This window comes from Salvia miltiorrhiza, chromosome 7, assembly GCF_028751815.1.
Source record: "Salvia miltiorrhiza cultivar Shanhuang (shh) chromosome 7, IMPLAD_Smil_shh, whole genome shotgun sequence".
In the NCBI taxonomy this organism is placed as follows: domain Eukaryota; kingdom Viridiplantae; phylum Streptophyta; class Magnoliopsida; order Lamiales; family Lamiaceae; genus Salvia; species Salvia miltiorrhiza.
The window spans coordinates 37365030-37389066 of NC_080393.1; the positions used below are offsets into that span (position 1 = coordinate 37365030).

At 39.4% G+C, this 24037-nt stretch overlaps 1 protein-coding gene and 2 long non-coding RNA genes across 3 annotated transcripts; all 3 read right to left on the reverse strand.

The window, feature by feature from the left end:
• LOC130992859 (uncharacterized) lies at positions 1 to 3015 on the reverse strand. The gene is made up of 3 exons (XR_009091445.1): positions 2624 to 3015; positions 878 to 957; positions 1 to 281 (listed from the first exon to the last, which is right to left on the reverse strand). It is a non-coding gene; the product is annotated as an uncharacterized LOC130992859 (long non-coding RNA).
• Positions 3016 to 7304: 4289 nt separating this feature from the next.
• On the reverse strand, positions 7305 to 10477 carry LOC130992860 (uncharacterized). Its single transcript, XR_009091446.1, has 3 exons — positions 10226 to 10477; positions 8127 to 8190; positions 7305 to 7523 (listed from the first exon to the last, which is right to left on the reverse strand). It is a non-coding gene; the product is annotated as an uncharacterized LOC130992860 (long non-coding RNA).
• Positions 10478 to 23135: 12658 nt separating this feature from the next.
• LOC130994187 (uncharacterized) lies at positions 23136 to 23726 on the reverse strand. Its single transcript, XM_057919220.1, has one exon. The coding sequence runs from the start codon at positions 23724 to 23726 to the stop codon at positions 23136 to 23138; it is 591 nt and encodes a 196-aa protein (XP_057775203.1).
• Positions 23727 to 24037: the final 311 nt, after the last annotated feature.

Sequence of the window (24037 nt, forward strand, 5' to 3'; positions counted from 1 at the left end):
TTAACATTAAAGTATATGAAAATATCACTTATAGATAAAAAGCTAGGATCATATATGATCATTTGGATACTTATAAAACATACACATAAAAGAGAACTGATTAAGGTGGTTTACCCAATAACACGTGTAACAACTTCATAATATAGAGTTATCCTAATCAAAGTGTTTTGCAGCGGAAAACGTGTGAGATATACATATGAAGATGTATACTCAAGGTTACATTTCTTGATATGTCAAAGGAACACCCGCTCAACATCATTCCATTCCATCAACTGCTCAACCTGCACATTTAGAAATACATGCAGGGCTGAGTATAAAAATACTCAGTGGGCATAGCCGAAAATACAACATGCATACATATATAAATTGAACTGCCATAACAGTAACACACAGGGGTTTTCTTAAATGACCTGCGCTTACTAAAATATTTCTTTCATTTTCATAAAGTCGATCGGCCGATCATTTTCCTTCATATGATCCATATCTGTTCCTTTCTGTCACGCGCCGGGAAGGAGGCCTCCTTACCACGGACGCCAAGACCGGTCGCAAGCGACTCGCGGTCTCCATAAGTGTACACGTTAACCCTAGCTAGCGACCTTTGTCTAGCATAGGATCCCAATTGGATTTCCTTTAAAGTTGGCGAACCAACACAGATAGGATACATATAAAAACATAAACATTTTTGGCAGTCAATCATTTCATAAACATTTCATTTCATTTCATGAACATTTCATTTTCATTTCATAAGAGTCATTTATCATTTGGGCATAATAATAAACTGAAATTAACAGTTAAAATCATCTCATGCATATATTCGTATAAGAGGCCTACGACACGCAGGGGATCTCTATATACGTATAGTAAAAGTAATGCCCACCTGGATAGGCAAAGCCTGAAGATCATAATTACATAAACTCGTCTTGGGAAAGCAGCGCTAATCCCCTTGGTCCACAAAGCCTACAAAAATTTTATTCTTAATAGGTCTCGTGAAGCTAACTTAAAGTCTTAGTGGGTGCACTTAACTACTATGATTCCTCACGCCGGGTTTTCAAAAATTTAATGAATAAATAATTGAAAACTAAACTTCTTGAGTTAAGAACACCAACAATATCCTTACTCGATTTTCTTTAATAATTGGAATTATAATTAAAACCAATTAAATCATAAATACTTTTATTGCAAAATATAATGCAATTTCATGTCATGCTTAGCATATAATAAGTAATTTACTTAATAATATGCACATAATAATAATTTAATATTATTATGCAATTTACTCTTTAAATAAATAAATTAAACTATTTAATAGTTCAATTAATTAATATAAGTATAGTCCATTTAATAAAATAATGCAGTCCATTAAAAAAAAATCTGCACAATCCAAGTAACAAGGCCCAGCTGTTTTAATTAAATAAACTGAGCCCAAGTTACTAAATAAAAAAAAATCAGCCCATCCAGTTAAAAATAGAAATTCAGCCCAACATAAAGAAATAACCCAGCCCAACTCTCGGCCCAACACCCCAAGCCCACTCCCCAAGCCCTAGCCCAACACTCTCTCCCTTCTTCTTCCCCCCATCAGCCGCGCCACACACACATTCACTACCGATCTCACTCTCTTTCTCTTTTTCACACTTCACAGAGCAGCGGCGCACGCCGCCTCCCACCCCTTCTCCGGCGAACGACCGCGCCGACCGCCGCTGACTCCCCTCTACCTCGTCCTCTCTCTCGTCCCTCGCTCACCGAACGAGCACGCACACACTCCCACAACTGAGAACGCCGCTGCCTCTCTCCGAAGTCCGGCGGCCACAGTGGCTAGCGGAGCTAACCACCGCCGCGTGCCCGGCCCCTGCCTATCTTCCTCTCACTCTGTGTCGGACGGACGACAGCAACCAGCCATCGCCGACCGCCTCTAATTCCCACCAGTCTCCACCTCCCTACCCTCTGACTTCCGGCGACTGCACGGCTGGAAGACCGCCGCCGCCGATCCCCAGCCCTCAAGCTCTCTCTCTCTCACTTACTCGGCCAGACAGCAGCTCGGAGCCACCGCTGACCGCCGCCTGCCCTCTCTCAACTCCGGCCGATAGCAGCAGCCATATGCTGCCACCATCGCCGATTCCCAGCAGCTCTCTGTACCCCCCCTTGTTCTCTCTCCTCCTCGCTGCTCTCATGGCCGCTGGAGCTCGCCGGAGCAACGGCGACAACCACTGCCCCTCGGTTCTCCCTTCTCTCGGCTGAAACAGGCCCGATATCCCACCGCGAAGAGCGGCGCCCGAGCCCTCGCTCCCTCTCTCTCACCGTGGCCGGGCGACAGCAGCGCCGCTGCCGTCGACTCTCTCTCTGCCCTTCCCGACTCAAACGCTCCAAACACTCAGATTCGACAGCAAACCAAGTTCAAGACTCCATTTTTCAATAAAAACAACAAATCTCCTCTTCTGCTTTTCTTTTCTTTTAACAACAGTCATGTTATGATGTATGTGTATGAATAAATAAATGTCATTCTTTTGAAATGCTTGAAATGTTTTGCTGTGTAAATCATGAGGTTTATTTGTGGTTTCTGATAAACCAATTTGGAGCTAGAGGCGTAATGTATAAACAGAGGTAGGCGAAAAAGTCAAGTGGTTACCTTGGCGAGGATTTCAGTTGGTATTCTGATTTTTTGCTTGTTTGCTCAATACTTGATTTTTGGTGAAATGAGCTTGGGCAGCCGATGAAAATTTTCAAAATGAGTGGAGCATGTTTCTAATAGATAGAAGAGTGCAGATTGGAGACTATAATTGTGGAGGTTGCAGTGTAGAATGGTGAAGGGAGTTGCTAGCTGGAAAGCATGATTGAAATTAGTCAGTGATGAATGAGGTGTAATGCATGTATGGTAGGTGGGTAGGTGGGTAGGTGGCTAATGGATGATATAGGGTGTAGGTGATTTGACTAATAAAATATCTGTGTTGGTTTATCGAACTGTAATAATTCTTCAGTGTTCGCTAAATAAAATAGTTCGTGTAAATGATCGATGCTCAATTAAATAAATATGAAATGCATAAGAATTTAAATGACTGACATTTACAAAAAGATTTTGCAAATCGTTTGTTGGAATTAAAATAAATTCATTTTCTTTATATCCGGCGTGAATCATCTTACTTCTAAATTTCGAAAATAAATTCTAAATTTAACTCAGGGAAACGGGGTATTACATTAATACTCGATTTCCCCCGAAGATCATTTTTTGGATTATTATTAATTTATCATACAACGATTAATCCCTAACATGCCCCTATGAATTTAAGTGCTGCACGTTGGAGTTCAGAAATACCTGAAGAATTCAGAAGAATTCGTCAAACTCGCAGTTGAACAGACCAGTCAGCTTCAAGCCTTCGTTTGAAACCTCAAACGTCCTCAAATCATATTTTGCCTAGAAATACGACTTCTTCATCTTCGAGAGAGCTTTCCGTGGCCGCCTATTTCTCCTGAATCGGAGTTCTGTGAAGGAAGTTATGGCCGTTCTCCCGAAACTGCCAGAACTTGATTTCCTGCGAAAATCTGACTCCAGCTCAGATCTTCTGAACTGGATGGAGCTCAGCTTTCACCGTTGGATGGACAACGAGCTGTGAAAGTCCCAAGAGAGAATTCTGCCTTTCACGTCTGGCGCCTCTCTGCTCTCTCAAAACCCTAATTAATTAGCGAATTATGTCTCTGCTAGGGCAAGGAGACTTTGGGCCAGTCCAGGGACCAGATACAAGGAATAAAGATGGGCCTCAAATAAATTAATTCTCCATGGCCAGCCCAGACCATAATTAATTTATAAATATTAGTTCATTCCACTAGAGAACCAATACTGACTTACCCCTTTATTGCCGGTGATGAGTCGGGGCTTGTATTTAGACATATTAAATCCCCGTATTTAAAATATCTGACATCCACTAATTAATTACAGCTCTGACAGCTTAAATTAATTAATCTCTTTGTAATCCTTAAGCAGTACCACTCAAATCTTATTATTGCGCCTAAACTTAATCAACCTGCAGGGTTTAGCGCAATAAACCTTATTGAGCTCCTTAAGGGGATGTCATTATCCTATATCGGATACGGGTACTAATACAGATAATCAAATATCATATATTAACCGCTATCACCCAAGATACAGAGTACTCAAGTTACTATATAACTCTTACTCATAGTAAATCAAAGTGATACACGAATTAACATATATATCTGAAATCTTATTAGTATTAAGATTTTATTAAGTCACCGAGATCTTGATTCTTCACTTAAGTCAGATAGAAGAATACATCTCACTGTGGTCCTATCAATACGTTATGACGTACCAGTATAGACAAGTAGTCAAGACAAACTACTTCCATCTATACCGCAGCCTAAACCAATGACTCGTCCTAAAGTTATCTCGGTTGTGATCATTTTATATCTCTTAAGGTTATTCCAATTATATGGTCTTCTGTGATCTACAACACACCATATAATCTACTTATATAGAGACAAAGGACATACATATGCAATCATGAACACAATCAGATAGGAGATTAAAATAATGAACTTTCATTTGGAGTTACCAGTTGAATCCAAAATTCACCCAAATTTTCATGTTTCATTGTTGTGGAGAAAGGTTGGGTTAGCTAAAGCTATTCGTTCAACTTTATTGCCATATTCATCTGAGGGGTTGCCAGCACTTGAGTCGGACCACGTGATTGAGTACAAGTCGAACATACAACGTGGAGGACCAGTGAGCAAAGTATTGATTCAGTGAAAGGCACTTAGGTTGGAGGATGCAACGTAGCAATCGGTCGCAGAAGTTTGAGCCCAGTTTCCAAGCTTTAACCTTGAGGACAAGATTCATTTTGATGGAGAGGAAGATGATGGAAATCCACCGATTACTAAGATTTTATTAATATTTATTATTTAATATTAGTAGTTTTCTTATATTATTAGGACTTTAATATTTCGCAAGATTCTCATTAGAAGTTTTCTTCTGCTAGTAGCACTCTGTTATTTGTTTTATTTAAACCCCTTGGTTCAGTTCGCAGGGAATTTTTAGACTTTTATTCTTTGAAACAACGTTACATTGCTTACTAGGTTAATTCAAGAGTTTCTTCTTGAGTTGCTAGGATTTCTCTCGCAGTAGATCTCATCAGAGGCACTTCGAGATGAGAAGTGAGTGCAAGAATAATGTCTCGAAGTCGAGGACTGCTGGTTTGTAGGAAGAGAAGAAGACTAAGAGATGCCTAAGGTGAAATGTGGGATTTTTCTTGTTTTATTAATATATATATATATATATATATATATATATATATATATATACTCCCTCCGTACCACTGAGCTTGAGTCGTATTCCTTCTCGGGCTGTCCCGTCGAGCTTGAGTCATTTCATTTTTTGGCAAAAATTAGGCAATTTAAAGCACTAATTTACAAAACTAATTGCACCCCTTATTACATTCTTTCTCTTACTTTATCACTTTTATACTACACTACTTCTTAATTCCTGTGCCCAAAAGAAACGCCTCAAGCTCGGCTGGACGGAGGGAGTATATTGTTGGAGTGGCATTGATATCTACTGGTATTTTTCAGATATCAAAGAGAAGAAGCAAAGATTCAAGTTTGGGTGAATCTACAAAGTGCAAAGGCAGAAGCTGAATCAAGAAAGCTAGAGGACCAACTCCAGAACATGAAGATGAGAGCATGAAAACATATATTACTATGTTCCTATGACCGTCTTATGTACAGACGTTAGTAAAGGGTGAGCCAAAAACTTTAGCCTAAAAAACACTCACTCATGATCCTACCAAACAACACCACAATCATTTGGAATTTCAACCTCCCAACAACTAACACCACAGACATTCAGTGAATTAGATCTATCAACAATCAATATTTGTTAAGCAAGTTAATAGAATTATAGAAGTTTATATAGGTTTCTCATAAAAGTCCAATACATGAATAAACCAAATTTTAAGACTAAGTCAACAGCTCTGGCTCATTTGGAAGAGAGCCACAATGCACGAAAGAAACTATACATGTAACTAAAGGGTCATAAGCTTATCATGCAATAAACCAATCTTAAGACTATACAAATAGCTATAGCTCATTCGAAAGATGAGACACAATGAACAAAAGAAACTAAACATGTAGCTAAGGAGTCATAAACTTCTCATGAAATAAACCAAATTTAAGAATATGATCTAACTCATTTGAAAGAGAACTACAATGAACAAAAGAAACTTCACACAAATAGCACATACATCAAGGGGATTTGAGTCATTAAGCAGAACCTCGAAACAACAGTGCAATTTATTCGCAAAGATTAAAAACATCAGATACATATATCACACCACGTCGAAAAATTAAAAGTATAACAAAAGTGACTGAATATCGAATTCAAAAAACATACCTTGAAATCTTTTTCTGTACAATTTTCGGGTGACATAAAGAAACAAAAGAGAATATCGTGTGTCTGTAAGAATGGATGAAAAGGTGAACTAATGAATTTATAGCTAAAAATCTAGGTTTTAAAGTTTCCATGCATTGCTATACATTTACCTAAATGATTGTATATATTGTAATATTTCCATAATTTATTCTTTCTAAAGTAGAGCTTCAATCATTCCATATTTTCAATTGTACTTTCCTAATAGAATATTTACCATGCTAGAGGAGCTAGCAGCGGCGGTGATGAAGATTTCTAGCCAATCGGCTGAGTGGCGACCGACGAAGAGAAACAGACAGGGCGATTGCGGCCTTCCCGTACGCGACGCTTATTGAGATATCTCACTCGTCGATGTTCACACTAAGAATGAACCATCGACAACGGGGAGGGAATGGAATTGGGGACCAAATTGAGGCTTGAGCAGCAGATTACGGTGGTGGGAGAGGCAGATCGCAGTGGTGGAGGGAAGAGGGAAGGAGCATTGGGTGGTCCGGCGAAGCAGATTGCGGCAGTGGGAGGGGTAGATCGGAGCAGTGGGGGAAGGGAGAGCCAATGTGCAGAAAAGACAGCGAAGGGAGAATCTCGTACGCGACGTGAGGGGCAGATCACAGTGGTGAAGGGGAAAGGGAAGAAAAGTCGGGTGGTTCAGTGAAGCTGATCGCGACGGTGGGAGGGGCAAATCGGAGCGGCAGAGAAATGGAGAGCCGGTGGGGGAATGAATGTCACAGCCCACTATCCCAATGACGGGTTAACCGGGGTTATGACTTGGGGTGAACAATAAGAAATGGGAATTAAAGGGGATTTGTTAAGTAACCAACATTAATAACAACAAACTAGTGATATATATATATATATATTTATATATAACCGCTTGGGTAATTTACAAACGAGCCTGCCATAACGACTAGACCCCAAATGAAAGTTAGTCAAAATGAAGTAGTAATAAGTTCAAGTAGAAACGATAAATAAGTCAGAGTGTTTGTAGCGGAAAACGTGTGAGTTATGCATATGGAGATGCATACTCAAGGTTTCATTTCTTGAAATGAAAAAGGAACACCCGCTCAACACCATTCCATTCCATCAGCTGCTCAACCTGCACATTTAGAAATACATGCAGGGCTGAATATAAAATACTCAGTGGGCATATGCCGAAAAATACATTCATGCATAACATATATATAAATTGAACTGCCATAACAGTAACACACAAGGGTTTTCTTGAAAGACCTGCGCTTACTAAAACATTTCTTTCATTTTCATAAGATTGGCCGGCCGACCCATTTTCCTTCATATGATCCATATCTGTTCCTTTCTATCACGCGCCGGGAAGGAGGTCTCCTTACCACGGACGCCAAGACCGGTCGCAATCGACTCGCGGTCTCCATGAGTGTACACGTTAACCCTAGCTAGCGACCTTTGTCTAGCATAGGATCCCAATTGGATTTCCTTTAAAGTTGGCGAACCGACACATATAGGATACATATAAAAACATAAACATTTTTGGCAGTCAATCATTTCATAAACATTTCATTTCATTTCATAAACATTTCACTTTCATTTCATAAGAGTCATTTATCATTTGGGCATAATAATAAACTGAAATTAACAGTTAAAATCATCTCATGCATATATTCGTATAAAAGGCCTACGACACTGCAGGGGATCTCTATATACGTATAGTAAAAGTAATGCCCACCTCAAACGTTCTTAAGCTAGCGTGGAGTCGCTTCTTCTTCGGCTTCACTTCCTGTCGCCCGAACCTTTATTGATGAAGAGTCGATAAGTTCGTGAAGAAAATTATCACAAGACAAGGTCTAATTCTACGTGCTTAGGGTATCTTTTAGTGTTTTAGGGTTCTAGCATCCATAAGTCGTTTCGATTAAAACAATCAAAAACCAACATAACAAACGAAATAAAAGAATTCAACATCCTTAAACTTAATATCATTTAGAAATTCACATGTTCACATAAGAGATAATAATCATGCATCATCTTATAACATTCTATACATTTCATTTCCATGTAAATAAATACGAAATTCCATTATTCATTTATAAATGACTTAAATAAGCATTCTAAACTCCATTAAAATGGAATTAATTTAAAATATTTTAATCCTTTTAAAATCCATTCTCATAAAGCCTTAACTCATGCTCTATCTCATATTCTATCTCCTTACTCAACTCTATATAAACTCTCCACTCATCTCAAATCCTTAAGTTCAAGGATAGGTTTCAAGAAAATCATGGTTCTAAGTCTCGATTTATCTCTCATATAAGGCTCGTCTAATCTCATTCAAACACATAGGCAACACAATCACATAAGGCACATAAGAATCACAAACAAACATCATCAAAACATGCTCTGTTTTTACACTGACTCAACTTCAAAATTTAATCTGCTCTGACTCCGACATCTCCTGGACTCGAGACTCATACCGAAAGAAAGATCTTCGAGTCTAGTTTCATATAAAAAAACGTAGAGTCAAAAACTCCAAGTGATTTGAGAGATATGACGTTTTTACCACGATCTACCATATTCGGCAGTTTTGAGCAATTGAAAACTTGGATTTTTGAAAAATAGTAAACGTTATCAAACTGGGCTCAACTTTGGTGGATATCTAGCTAACACAATAAGGTTAATACCATAAAAACACACAGGAAGCTACTGAAATGAATGACTCTTTCCCCTGTTCTCTGAAATTCTCGGTAGTAATGTGCAGTTTGGGTTTTGCATTTTAAAGAAATAACAAACGAAGTTGGAATGGCTTGAACTTTTACCAGGGTACTCAAGACTCATGTAGGGACTTGCTATAAAATTTTCAAAGCTATTAGACATCGACAAACCGTCGATCACAGTAGGTCAGTAGGCCTACGAGATTCACCAAAATCTCATCTCAAACTCTTTAAATGCTCAAGATTATATACTTAACTGATTTCACACAATTAACACGTAGATTTATTAATAACCCTAGTTTTTATTAAACTAAATCTTTTGAAAATATCACTAATCATGTATAACCTATTGATCAAATCATAGATCTAACATCCTAGGTTACCAATTAGCACAAATCAACATCATAAGACAAGATCACATATAGATACACATATATGTCATCTTCTTCCTCAAACTAACACTTTTCATTTCATTCAAAATTCTCAATTTAATCACGCCATAGTCCTTTATAAAGTCCAATTAGCATATAGACATCATTAATCCAAACATTGATCTCATAATTCAAAAATACCCAAATCCTAGTAAACTAAACTCAAGAAATTTCACATATAATCAACAATTAGCGAAATTAACCTTTAACTATCATTACTATCATGCTTATTATCAATTATCCTTAGCCAATTCAAATAATTAGCACATAAATCAAAAGGCCCTATTTTATATCTAACTAAACTTTTTGAAATTTTACAAACATGCATAAATCATTAATTCAACCTTAGATTAATCAAATTGAGTCATTTAATAGCACATATAAGACATCAATTCATCAAATCTCATCATCAATCAAAACTTCCCAAATTTTAGCAAACTAAACTCTTTGAAAATTCAAAATCCTTTCTAATCCTTTTAAAAACTCATGGATATCAACTCAATAGGTTCTCAATTACATAATTATTGCCTCGATTTAAGAAAAGAAAGTGAAAATATTTGAAGGGTAAAAATACCCCCAATTTTCGAAAATTAGAGAAATGAGGGAGGGGTTTGATTTTCTTATTTTCTTTCATCAAAACATCAAGAAATGGAGGTAGATTTAAGGAATCTTAAGGTTGATCCACTTACCCTCAATATTTAAGAAAATGGCGAACTCTTTGATACACTTTGGTTTGGAAACTCTAGCTTGATCATTCTCTTGATTCTTGGTGATTGAAGGCTAGCTCTAGGAATGGTGATGGTGGATCTATGTGTTTAGAAGCTTTGGAGTGTTCTTCCATGATGGATTGAAAAGAAAATAGTGAGAGTAGAGAGGGAGAGAGAGATGGACGAAAATGAGAGGGGAGGAAGGGAGAGAAAATGATTTTGTTTAATGCTAAACTTGGTCACTAAGTTTCCTAAGCAATTAATGAATATTAAAAGCCCACCTTGGCCACTTGTTCCCTTCTCATGCAAGGTTAGGAATTAAACACATGCTCAATTAATTAAAATAATCATGTGTGTGTAAGGTAGTATGTGGTGTAGGAATAAACCATGTATTAAAATCATGAAAGACTAATTACTAATTAATGAAATGCTATAACACAAAACTCTTGTGACCAAAATTTTAAATAAATATGGCACTAATATTAGTGCACTCACTCAATTATAATATTTCTCATCATAGGAAAAATAATTTGAAAATATTTTGTTTGGAAAAATTTCCATAAACCGGCATTCTTTGATTTCTCGGTAAAAATAAACTGCACTTGCTTTGGAAACTTAATTAAAATTCCAAGTGCTATAATTCTCAAATAAAAATCATAATAACTTGCTCATAAAGACACAAGTAACGAAAATCACATAATCAATCAGTCACGTAATTTCACATAATATCACGTCAAAGCAGTCGACAAACACAGACAAACTAGACGTCTCTCCGACCGACTTTTTTTTTATCAAGGTTTTTCACTCTTTCTTTCCCGACTGTATTTCCAACTCATTATTCCTATTTTCTTAATAGGACAGTCAATCTCTCTGACATCTTAGTACTCTCAATAGTGTTAAAACACTATCTCACAACATAGAGAAAAGTACGGGGTGTTACATGTACTATCAAATTTAGATAAAATTCATGACTTCATGCATAATTTAAAATTCATGTGGCTCATATAAATACACTTAACTCACCAATTAAAACTTATGCACCGCATTTATAAAAATTTTCTTTAACTAAGCACATTAAAACACATATATAACGATTAAATCACATCAGATAAATCAAACCAGTTTTATTATTAATGGATGCCGAACCCTAATTATTAATAATTAAGCCCTTAATCAGGGATTAAAAGTCGAGGTATGACAATGAACAACCGGTGGGGACAGGCAGAAAAGATTGCGTAGGGGAAATGGAATTCGAGAATTAGGAGTGAGAAATTATTTCTCTTGTGTTTTAAAGATTAAAATAAAATATTATATATGGAATTATTTTGCCACATAGGATGAATAGTATTAAGCTAACACATGGTGGGCGTCCAGATTGGTGGGATGGAAATAGATATTGCTGCTATATTAAGCGAGCTGAGGACTTCAGCGTTTTTGTTGGGTTGCGCTGGGATGCTCAAAGCTGCGGTGATGGTTGGACACTACAGGGAAGGGGGATTCTTGATGCTTTTTTTCAGCTGGTTGGCGAAGGGCCTCGGCGACGGCGTCTCACCGGCCGGGGCTCTTTCCTTGGTTGTATTTACTCTTGGGTTCTTTGGCGTTTTTCTTTGCTTGACAGTTGGCTCGAAAATGACTTCGGCGAAGGCTTTTTTCCTGTTGGTTTCAGCTGGGTGGAGGAGGGTCTCGGCGATAGCGCCCTCCCGGCAGGGGCTCTCGCCATGACTATTTGTGAGTTTGGCATCTTTTCTTTGCTCGTTCGATGGCTGGAGGAGGGTCTTGACGACGGCATTTCTCTGGCCGAAGATCCTTCTATGACAGACGTCGATATTGTTAGTTCGGTTCTGCTTTCCTTTGAGTTTTCTTTTTCTAGTTTTGTTCTTGTTTGTGTTATGAAGCCGGGACTTTCTAGGAGCAATGGTACGGCCGGAGCTTCTGAGATTTTCCCAACTCAGCTTCTAAACACTTCTGTCTTTTCTTTTTAGACGAGTACTCTTTTTCCTCTCGTTGAGGTTTTAACGAGGCTCGGCCCTTAGTCTGCTCTCTGTGCTTTCAAGGGTTTAGGTTTTTTCTTCTCTTTTTAATAAAATTCTATTTAATAAAAAGAATTGCAGAGATTTGAAATAAAGCTCCTTCATGAAGCCACGTAGAACCTAGGATTAAGGAAAAGCCAAGAATCCCAAACCTTATTATATAATGATGCTCGGTGCATTCACTTTCAATCATAATTCACCAATCTCTATTAGGGTTTTATTAATCTCTAATTAGATGTTACGAATGTCGATTGAAAATTTATTTATATCTAATACGCTCATTCGTGCAATGCACGGTGAATATCGAAATTAAATGACATATTTAAATAAATAAATAAATATAAATATTAAATATAATTAAAATATAAATAAATACAGAGTATAATGATAATTATAGTTATTAAATAAATAAATAAATATAAATATTAAATGACATATGTTTTAAAAATAAAATAATCCACATCAATTACTCAATAAAATATCGAATTTAAAAACGTAAATTTTCAACTCTGTACAAAGTATAATAATAATTATAGTTATTCAATAATTTCAATTCATTTGATAATGAAAATTAATATTACACATTAATATTATAGAGTATTAGACGTCATAATAAATAAATAAATAAATAAATAAATATTTTCATGCACAAACATAAATAAAATCTGTAAAAGTTTAATGACGAGAGAAAAATAAAGTATTTTAAATTTTTCATAACTTATTCGTTTTAAATTAATTTTTTGATGATTTTTATACCATATTAAAAATTTTGTCGCTAATCTTCATTAATTAAATTTGACAATGTTTTGAAAAGAATTAAATTATATAAAAAAAATATAGTGAAAAAGTTTGTGGGAGTAGTGTGAGCAAAAAAAAAAGGAAAAAATAGAGGAAAAAAATTCCTATTTTATATATTATATAGATACCCCTTTCGTCCATGAAACAATTTTCTAAGAGAGAGTGACAATGGTTTTAAAAAAATATAATTGAATATATTGAGGAGTGGATTTTTAAAATGGCCACTTTCATATTGTAAAATTAAAAATTATCCACTAAAATAAAATTTTTAAAAAATGGCCAGTGTTACCAAAATGGCCAGTGTTACCAAAAATATTAAAAAATGGCCAGTGTTACCAAAATACCAAAAATGTCCACTTCATTTTACTCTTTAAACATCACCCCTTTAAAAAATCCCGCAATTCACAACCAGTGTGAATTCGCAACCAATTTTTTTTTTTTTTTTGAAAGAAGCAAACTTATATAAAACTCAATGGGAATCCTCCAAAATTACATCATTAAGCCACTCCGGCAGCTCACCCTCCCTGCACTCCATACAACCATTGTTTCCGGCAAACTGGGCGAGCAAATGCGTCGCCCTGTTAGCCGAGCGAAAAAGCATGAAAAACACCAATCAACATGCACTTCCTAGCCTCCTGAATCATCTCTAAAATGTCATCTGGCAGAAAAGCATGGTCATCTTCCAGTGAAGCCATCACCCTTGCCGCGAGAAGAGAGTCGGTGTGGATTTCAATAGGAAAGATCTCGCTCTCGATGCTAGCCACCAGACCTTGCACAACAGCCATAACTTCCGAAATCATCGCATTCGTCGACGGCCCCATGGGTTTTGCAATAGCTTTCAAAACCTTTCCATTCTCATCCCGGATAACAATCCTGACCCCAAAAGCGAGCGCCTCCGGGTTAAACATGGAGTCCACGTCGACTCTAAAGCATCCTTTCCTTGGTGGCCTCCATTTACGGTCACCCATCTTCACCCCCAAAACATTTTCCAGTTTCACCAGTGGTCGCGCAGACTGGAAAGCTTCCCAAAACGCCAAACCTTCACTCTCCGTGGGTTGCACCATGTTCTCAGCATCCTCGTGGGCAGCCTTGCATAAGAAAGACCACACCTTCCAGACCAAAATACTCCACAGCTCAAAATCATCTTCACAAAATTCCCCCCGAACCGCCTCTCCAATCTCCCACAAGCTTGCTCCTGCCATTCTCGACAAGGTGGTCCAGAACTGGGAACCTTTCCAAAATTTGCGAGCTTCCGGACAATAGATCAGCCCGTGTTCAGTGGTATCCCATTGATCAAAGCATTTCTCACAGACCCCTTCCGTCGAAACATGATGAGCTCTGAGGTTGCAAGAGGTTGGGATCACGTTGTTGTACGCCCTCCACATGAAAATCTTAACTTTTGGTGGCACAGAGATGTTCCATACCATACGGCTCCAAGCTTTCTTGTCCGTTGAACTCCCATTCGGGCTGCCATCAAAATATCCTTGTTCAAGCAAGTAGGCCGTCTTGACAGAGAATTTTCCACTATTCTCAAATTTCCAGCACAAGTCATCCTTGTCCCCGTTCTCACCAATCGGAGTTCGGCGAATCGCCTCCACTTCATAGGGCCAGAAACCAGCCTCCAGTTTCGCCAAATCCCAGCGACCTTCTCCATCCAGCAGATCCGCCACCACTCCCTTAGCCCCGGGAGCCCCGTCTCTACCCCAAACAAACCCCCCCGGCCAATCCGTAACCCAAGGGTCCCCATGAGCACGAATAGAAGTGCCATCTCCCACCTTCTACACCATGCCTCTAGAGATAAGAGGTCTGCTCCACGCCAACGAACGCCAAGTGTAAGAAGCGCCCGCACGAACCGGCTGCACTCAAAAAATCCCCATCACGGAAGTACTTAGCCCGAAAGACCCTAGTCACCAGGGCATCGGGCTTCTTGAGCATCCTCCACACTTGCTTTGCAATTAAAGCTCTATTAAAAAGTTTCAAATTCCTAAAGCCATGCCTCCGGCTTCTTTCGGTAGGCACATAGCCTCCCACTTTTTCCAATGAATCCTCTTCTTGTCGTCCTTGTCGCCCCACCAAAAATTAGCACAGAGGCGGTGGATATCATCATAAATCGACTCCAGCAACTTAAAGCACTGCATGGCATAAGTTGGAACCGGTTGAATGACCGCTTTGATCAGAACCTCTTTCTCGCCTCCCGAAAAATCACGCTGGTTCCAAATGGACAGCTTCTTTTGTATCTTCTCCAGGAGATAGATTGAATTGGAGGCGCTTCTGCCTAACTGAAAACGCCGGCACCCCTAAGTATCCAGCTGTTTATCGACACAGTAAGTAGGAATTGGGGTACGTCCGTTGCGTTTCACGGTATCCTATAACTGGTTGGTTGGTAGGGATTGATTAATTATTGCGTCGAGGATCAGAGTTGAATTAGAGTGGATTTATTTGAGCCGAATTACCTCTTTAATTGATTTAATTCAAGAATTATTTTTATTTGATTTAATTTGCTTTTCTTAGTTAATTAATATTTTCTCCAAACTTAAGGCGTGGTGGCATCACCGTTTTTATAGATTTAGGGATTTGAATGAGTTTTAACTGCTCTCTGTGGGATCGACCCTGCTTACCATTATACTAATTTATTTTGGTAATTCCGCAGGAATTATTTGGTGGTTGGCGACGTCCACCAAATTGGCGCCGTTGCCGGGGAGCGGTGTTAATTAATTCTTTTCCCTTTGTCTATTTTCTTTTTTTTATTTTCCTTGTTTATGAGCAGATCGTCCAAGCCGAACCTTCTCTACGATAGTGAAATTGAGAAGACCGTGAAGAAGCTAAGGAAGGAAGGCGAAGGCGAGGAAGCTACTGGATCTGCTGGATTCGCAGGCTGACCTTCCCGTTCGACCGGAACAGTTCGTCGAGAAAAAACCCGGTTCTGTCGCTGCTGAAGAGGTTCTGTTTGCCCAAACAGACTACGACTCAGAGATAGAATCAGACTTTGAAGAAGAAACTGACTCAATTTTGGTTGCAAGTACTGAGAGTGACATGGCTGACGATCCGAGACTGTGCGATCTCTCCAGCCACGAAGCTGATGACCCCCCAACTCCGATCCGGATGCCGGCGGCTGCTACTGCTATAGAAATTAAGCTTGGGTTGCTTAATGTTCTTCCTAAGTACTACGGGAAGAAAGGAGAAGATCCATATAATTTCCTGAGCGAATTCATCAAGATCTGCAAGGTACAGAAGCGCCCCACTGATGTAACGGAGGAACACTTCAGATTAGCTGCTTTTCCCTTCACCATGACAGCAGAGGCGAACTCTTGGTTCGCGAGTCTCCCACCGTATTCTATCACTACATGAGCGGAGATGAAAAGGCTATTCCTGGAGCATTTTTTCCCTCCCACCAAAACGAACGCGCTAAAGAAGGAGATCAGTGGTGCAAATCAGGAGTATGATGAGTCCTTAAGCAATTACTGGACCAGATTTAGGAGATTGGTGGATAGTTTCCCAAACCACAAGTTTACTGAGGGTGACTTGTTGCAGTATTTCTACCAAGGGATGACCGTTGACACTAAGAATTTGGTGAACTCAGCAAGTGGAGGGGGATTTTCCCAAAACACGGTGAGTGAAGCCAAAAGATTAATTCAACACTTGGTGGAAGCTACGAGGGAGTATGAGGAGCCGCGCATCCAACAGCTCAAGAAAGCTGCTCAAGCTAGTTCATCAGATTTTGAGGAGAAGTTCGAAGCAAGGATGGGGAAATTGGAGAGAATGTTGAGCACTATGGTGGAGAAAGTCGCAATGGCTGGACAACCACCAGAAAAGCCATGTGGAGCATGTGGTAATCCAGGCCACACCAGCCTGCAATGCACAGGAGATGAGGGAGAATATCAAGCCCACGCGAATTCTCCCCACAATTTTTACAGCTACGATGCGCCACTGCCCCATTTGCCCAAACGGGACCAGTACTCAAACAATCACAATGCGCCATGGAGAAACCATCCCAATTTTCGATGGAGAGATCCCGAGCCGAAGCAGCCACCAACGATGCAGCAGCCACAGCAACAAAACTACCGCCCTCCACATCAAAGGACGGGGTATCAATCTCCACAAACTCAGCAACATCCTCCCGAGAAACAAGGCAAATCTCTTGAGGAGATGATGGCGGAATTGATTGGCAACCAACAATTTTTGCAAGGCAATGTGCAGCAGCTTCAACAGTCTCATGCAGAGCAAAAGGTGCAGATAGAGGGGTTGGCTCGTCAAGTGTCTCAGCTCGCAACATCCGTGAATCAACTCAAGGGCCATCAAGGAAAATTGCCATCGCAAGTCCAAGTGAATCCTCAGGAAAGTGTGAACTGGATCACCTTGAGAAGTGGTAAAGAATTGGATGAACCACCAATCAAGAAAGTGGAAAAAGTTCGAGAAGGCGAATCTGGCGAGAGCAACTGTTTGCCCAAACAGAACGATTCTGAAGAACTAGTGCTCACTGGAGGTCAATCTGGAAATACATCTCGTTTGCCCAAACAGGACGGTGAGTCCGAAGCTGTGCAGAAAGGAAGAGAGGCAGAACAGGAAAGTGTTGAAGATGATTCGATCAAGGAGGAACCAATACTGAGCCTCCGCGATCCTAAGTTTGTGCCACCAGTACCTTTCCCAAGAAGGTTAGCAAGGAAGAAACCTGAGGAAGAGATCAATGACTTCATGAAGATATTTGGAAAGTTGGAGATTAATCTTCCTTTCCTCCAAGAACTCAAACTCCCTCATCTGAGCAAGTTTTTGAAGGACTTCATCGATGGAAAGTCTAAGAAATCTGGAAAGATTGTGATGGGCGAGAACGTGTCAGCAGTGATACGAAAAGAGTTGCCGCCCAAATGCAAGGATCTAGGTATGTTTTCTCTGCCATGTTTCATCGGTGATACTAAGATTGAGCATGCTCTGTGTGATCTAGGAGCTTCTATTAATGTCATGCCCTTAGCTGTTTATAATAACCTAATTGGTGTGAAGTTGGTGGCTACTAAGGTGGTGATTCAGTTGGCTGATGGGTCACGTGTTCATCCTGAGGGTCTTCTAGAGAATGTTCTTGTAAAGGTGCATGATTTTGTTTATCCCGCTGACTTCTATGTAGTGAAAATGAGTGGTATGCAGTCGAAAGAGTCAGCCGGTGTTCTGTTAGGTCGTCCTTTCTTAAGGACCACTAGGGCAGTCATTGATGTTTATAGTGGTACCATATGTTTGGATTATCATGGAGAGAAGTTCACTTTCAACATTGATGATACCATGAAAAGTCCTTCTGCTATTAAAACTGCTTGTGCCACTAATGTTACTGACCCTTTTGTCCAAGAACATCTTGAGACTAAATCTGTGCAGGACAAGTTGGAACCGACCTTGATCAAAAGAGCAACTGGTCTTGATGCTCGTGGGATGAACAATGAAGAAGTCAAAGAATCTATCAAGTCTCTTCATGCCCACCCGAAATTGGCAGATTCTGGAAATACGTTCTGTTTGCCCAAACAGGATAAATTTCTTCATGCTGACCCGAAACTCGCAGGTTCTAGACATACGGACTGTTTGCCCAAACGGAAGCCACGCGACAGAAGTCTGCATTTTGATGTGGAACCACCCGACTTAAAAGATAAGTGTGAGGATGAGCTTCGTCTGGAAGTTTATGACACCACGATGTGGTATAAGGATCGCACCAAGATGTGGCACGACAAGAACTTGCAAGGAAAGACATTTGAAGTCGGCCAAAGAGTGTTGTTGTTCCAGTCAAAGCTGCGATTGATGCCCGGGAAATTGAAGACAAAGTGGATTGGCCCATTCGTCATACAGTCTGTTTGCCCAAACGGGGCATTTGAGATTCGCAGTTTGGATACGGCGAAGACATTTACTGTCAATGGACATCGATTGAAGCCAGTATTATGATACATCACCCGTGGCAGACGTGGAAGAAATTTTACTCCTACCTCTGAAAGTTTCTTGATCAAAGCTGGAAGTCGAGCCGACGACGTTAAAAAATGGCGCTTATCGGGAGGCAACCCGATTTTCTTTCCCTTTGTTTCTCCCGTTTTGTTTTTCTTTTTCTTTATTTCCGTTTCGTTCAGTTTTTCTTTCAGTTTTAATTCCCTTCCTTAATTTTAATTTTTGTTATGTTTCAGTTAAAAAAAAAAAGAAAAAAAAAGAAATGTGGCATTCCCTACAGGAGAGCATTGCGAACTTGAGCGCCACCATTCGATAGGAGATGAGGCGGCAGCGCACACGGTGATTTCCTTCCTTGTCTTATTTTATTTTGCTTGTTCTTGTGTTGTTTTTTCTGTTTTGTGTTTCGTCTATGTCTTCGTTGTCCCTTACTTATACTTTATTTTGTTTGCTTGAGGGCAAGCAAAATCTAAGTGTGAGGGGGGCGTCTTTGAGTTTGTGTTTTGTTGAGTCAGTTTTTATGTCGAGTCTTGTGATCTGTTAGCCTTAGGATTGTTGAAATGCTAGTGATGAACATGCTGCCGAATTGGATTGTGTGATGAACTTAAGATTTGATGCTTGGGACTTAAGAAATGGTGATTGAAAAATTCTGTGTTTTGTTGGATGATATTCGGAATGACAAATAAGAGCAACAATGAATAAAAAGCCACACACAAGTGAGAATTGAGCTTATTAGAGTAGAGCACCCTCTACTATTTTATTCTTGAGTGGTTTGTTATTCATGAGGTTATGATATGTTGTGCGTCATTGGTAATGCATGATAGAAGGCACTAGGGTAGCTCTTTTGGCTTGCTTTTGATTTCCTACCTATGCATTCACCCCTAGTAAGCCCTTTGCAGCCTTGACCATGTTGCTTGTTGTTAGTCACTAAAATAATTAGCCAAGGCCTGTTTTGGACTCTCCCTTTGACCTTATTGTGCATGTTTGAATTGAATTACATCCCATTTGAATTCTAGAGGAAGTTGTATCTGTCTGCCCAAACATAATCCATGCTGAAAACTGTTCTGAACCGTGGAGGGACGATCTGTTTGGCCAAGTCAGTGAATGTTGTTGATGGATGGGCTAATTCTTTCTGTATTGAGCTTAATTGTGAAATAAATCTCTGTATGGTAATTTTGATGAAAATAAGGGTGCTGAAAAAAATCGAGAAAAAAAGAAAAAAAGAAAAGAAAAAAGAAAAAAAATACAAAAAAATGCACAAGTTGAGTTTAGATTGAACATGCAGTTGATTGTTGATTCGTGATGTTCTTGCTTGCCCAAGGTTAAGTTAGAGATTGTGCCTCATGTACTTAGTGTTTATGGATGTGATTCAATTTGAGCATGCACAATATTTGAATTTCAATGCTTGAGCTTAGGACCCCTAGGATCTTGCCAACATAATGAATGGTCCTTAGCCCCATTATAACCAATGAGAAAAGACCTTTTTGAGTTACTATGTGACCATGACATATCACGACTAAGTGGATTTTCCTTCTTGAGTGTGAATTTCCAAAATACATAATTGAGAGAAGAGTGAATCTTGAGAGGAAGTTGTTGTTGCTTGATTTGGACTAGATAGACAATGAAAACACTTGTTCGACATTTATTTTTCTTGATTTGAGAGTTAAGAATTGATTGTGAGTTGCATGGTTCGATTTGGCAGTATGTTCTGTTACTAGTGTTTTGATGATTACTTGGCTGTTGTTTCTAGTTGAGTTTGTCGTTGTTTAGTGTTCTTGTTCTTTTCCGTTTCTTTCTATTTGGTTGTTGCGTATGTTGCTTTATTATTTTCTTGTGAGTCTTTAGTGTCGTGTCAAAGAAGGAAGTTGTCTCTAGTGGACTGATTTTCACCATTGAATTCTTCTTTTATGTCATACTTGAGGACAAGGTATGATCTAAGTGTGAGGGGATTTGATGTGTGCATTTTAGTTGCTTAGTTTAGTGTGTGTTTTCCTATGGTTTTATATTGGTTTTACATGATTTGTGATGTTTTGGCGCAGGAATTAGATGGATTGGAGATGGATGCTCGTGGATGGAAGAAGTTGGTGAAAGTCGAGAATTATGGAAGAAGTTGATTGATTTTGGAGAAGATTAGAGATTGGACTTGGATTAATTATTCTAGATTTAATTATGCCCAAAACTCTTATTTTATTTAGTTTTGGGTTTAATATTATGTAAGGGGCCGAGCCCATTTATGTTTTGGAGACAGGGACGGCCAATTAGGGATTTAATCCCTTAATTTTTGGTTCCCCCACCTAGCCGCCACTTAGGCATTTAAATAGAGAATTAAGGTTGACCTTGGGGGAATTTTTATTTCCTACGCATTAGATTAGTTATTTTTGCAGAGAGTTTTTTTTGGTTTTAATTTCCCTAGACTAAGCGCCGCATAGTTAGTTTTTTTTAATTAGGTTATCATCTTGTTCTTTTCTTAATTTTTTACTCAGCCGCATATTGGAGATTGTAGCAATTGACTTTCTGGGAGATCACTTTTAATTCCCATGCAATTTTGATTCATACGTTTTTTTAGCATTTGATTCCCTTGTTTACTTTTATATTTTAATTCTTGCTTTTTAATTCTTGATTGCGGCTGGAGTTGGAAGCAAAAGGCAGACGAGTTTTATTATTAAATTCGAGTGGTGACTTTATTTTTCTTGCAATTTATTTCGTTACTTTTTGTGTTCGATTATTTTATGTTTGCTTTTATTTATTTATTTGTTTATAGTTTAATCATGAGTAGCTAATTTCTTTAATTCGGCGAGAATAATGAAGCACTAATTTATTAATCTGTGAGACCTAATTGAGTATAAAATTGGTTCCTATTGATTTCGATTAATTCCTAGGTTCCAAGATAATTCTGATTTTATTTAAGCCTGATCAACTTGAGTTTAATTGGATTACAGTCAATTAGTTCCTGCCAATCCGTAATTGTTGGAATTGGACTAATTAGTGATAAAACTACCATGTTCGTAGTAGGAATTAATTGGTATATTAATTATTACTAGCGTCTCTAGGATAATTGATATAAATTGGGTTCCTTCATTTTAATGCTATTAAAATATTAAATCTAGGTCTGGCGTGTCCAGCTAGGTTATATTTTAATAAGGGAAATAAGCAGGTCTGGCGTCTCCAGCTGTTTATCGACACAGTAAGTAGGAATTGGGGTACGTCCGTTGCGTTTCACGGTATCCTATAACTGGTTGGTTGGTAGGGATTGATTAATTATTGCGTCGAGGATCAGAGTTGAATTAGAGTGGATTTATTTGAGCCGAATTACCTCTTTAATTGATTTAATTCAAGAATTATTTTTATTTGATTTAATTTGCTTTTCTTAGTTAATTAATATTTTCTCCAAAGTTAAGGCGTGGTGGCATCACCGTTTTTATAGATTTAGGGATTTGAATGAGTTTTAACTGCTCTCTGTGGGATCGACCCTGCTTACCATTATACTAATTTATTTTGGTAATTCCGCAGGAATTATTTGGTGGTTGGCGACGTCCACCACATACACTGCCCGATTGAGGAGGAAGGAGAAAGAGACAGAACGGATGCAGAAAATGATCAGGCTACAGAATCTCTCCGGAAAGCCCAGCTTCCACAACATTGCCGCAAGGAAGTTCCACTCAACTCGGTCGTAAGCTTTCCGCATATCAAGCTTAAGCGCCGCAAACCCCACCTCACCACTTCTTCGGGCTCGGAGCCAATGTTGGCATTCAAAGCTAATGAGAATATTATCCGTGATCAGCCGTCCCTTAAGAAACACGCTCTGAGTCGGATCGATGAATCTCCCAAGAACTTCCCTCAGTCTGTTAACTAATAAATTTGGACATCTGCTTATAAGAGGTGTTGCATAAGCTCAAGGGCCTGAACTCAGGCATGGCACTAGGTTTATTCACTTTAGAAATGAGGCAAATGATGGTCTGATTCCAGTCGCCACAATCAGCCCCACTATTCAGAACAGCCAGCACTTGTCTCGTGACAAAGTCCCCAATCGGCGGCCAAAAGCGTTGGAAAAATCTAGCGTTGAATCCGGGCCCGGAGCTTTTGTTGGGTGCATCTCAAAGAGCGCGATCTTGACCTCCTCGGCAGTAAAAGGCCTATCCAAAAGCTCAAAATCAGCCTCACTGATCTTCTCCTCCACTGAGTTGGTCACCGCCAAAATGTCCTCCTGCGTCGGTCGGCCTACTCGAAGCGAAGAGCTCTTCAAAATACTCTTTGATAATTCCAGCCTTCTCTTGCTCCTCTTCTTTCCGCTCTTCCTGCCTATCTTTCAACTTTTTGATCGTATCTTTCTTCCGCCGTCTCGAGGCCTGACTGTGGAAAGCACCCGTATTGCGGTCACCATTCACAAGCCAATTCACCCGCGCCCGCTGCTTCCAATGACTGGCTTCTGCTTCCACAGCGTGTTCAATTTGCTTTGATATCTCAACAAAGTCTGCCTCAGTGCCCTTCTCGCTCATTTGTCGCATCATCTGCATCCTCTCCTTTCTAAGAACTGCTATCTTCTTTCCCAATCCATTAAACTTCTTTCCGGCCCACTTTTTTAGGCAATCTTCACAGTGTGCCATACGTGTTGGCAAGTCGCCAACATGAGAGAGAGCTGTCCGCTCGCAAAGGAAATCAGGGACAAAAGATTTATCCAAAAACCACTTATCCTCAAAATGGAAACGTCCAACACCAAAGTTCTTCACCTTATCACTCCTCTTGTCCATGGTACACAAAATAGCCCTGTGATCTAATCCAAAAAAGTCAAGAGCTTGGACTTGGGTGTTAGGGAAATTCTCCTGCCACTTTCGATTACACACAAACCGATCAAGCTTTTCAAAAATCGCATTGCCCTCCTGTTTATTATGCTAAGTAAACTCTAGACTCTCCGGGTTCACGTCTCTAAGTCTGTAGTAAAGTAAGGCTTCCTGGAAAGTAAACATCTGGTTTGGTGGGCGCGGTCGGCCTCCTCTTTTCTCCCATGCCAATAAAATTTCGTTGAAATCCCCACCGACCAACCACGAAATATCTTCTCCAA

What these genes read in the sequence shown, in the direction of transcription:
- LOC130994187 (XM_057919220.1), bottom strand. Translation starts at nt 23,726, where the DNA reads ATGGACAAGAGGAGTGATAAGGTGAAGAACTTTGGTGTTGGACGTTTC.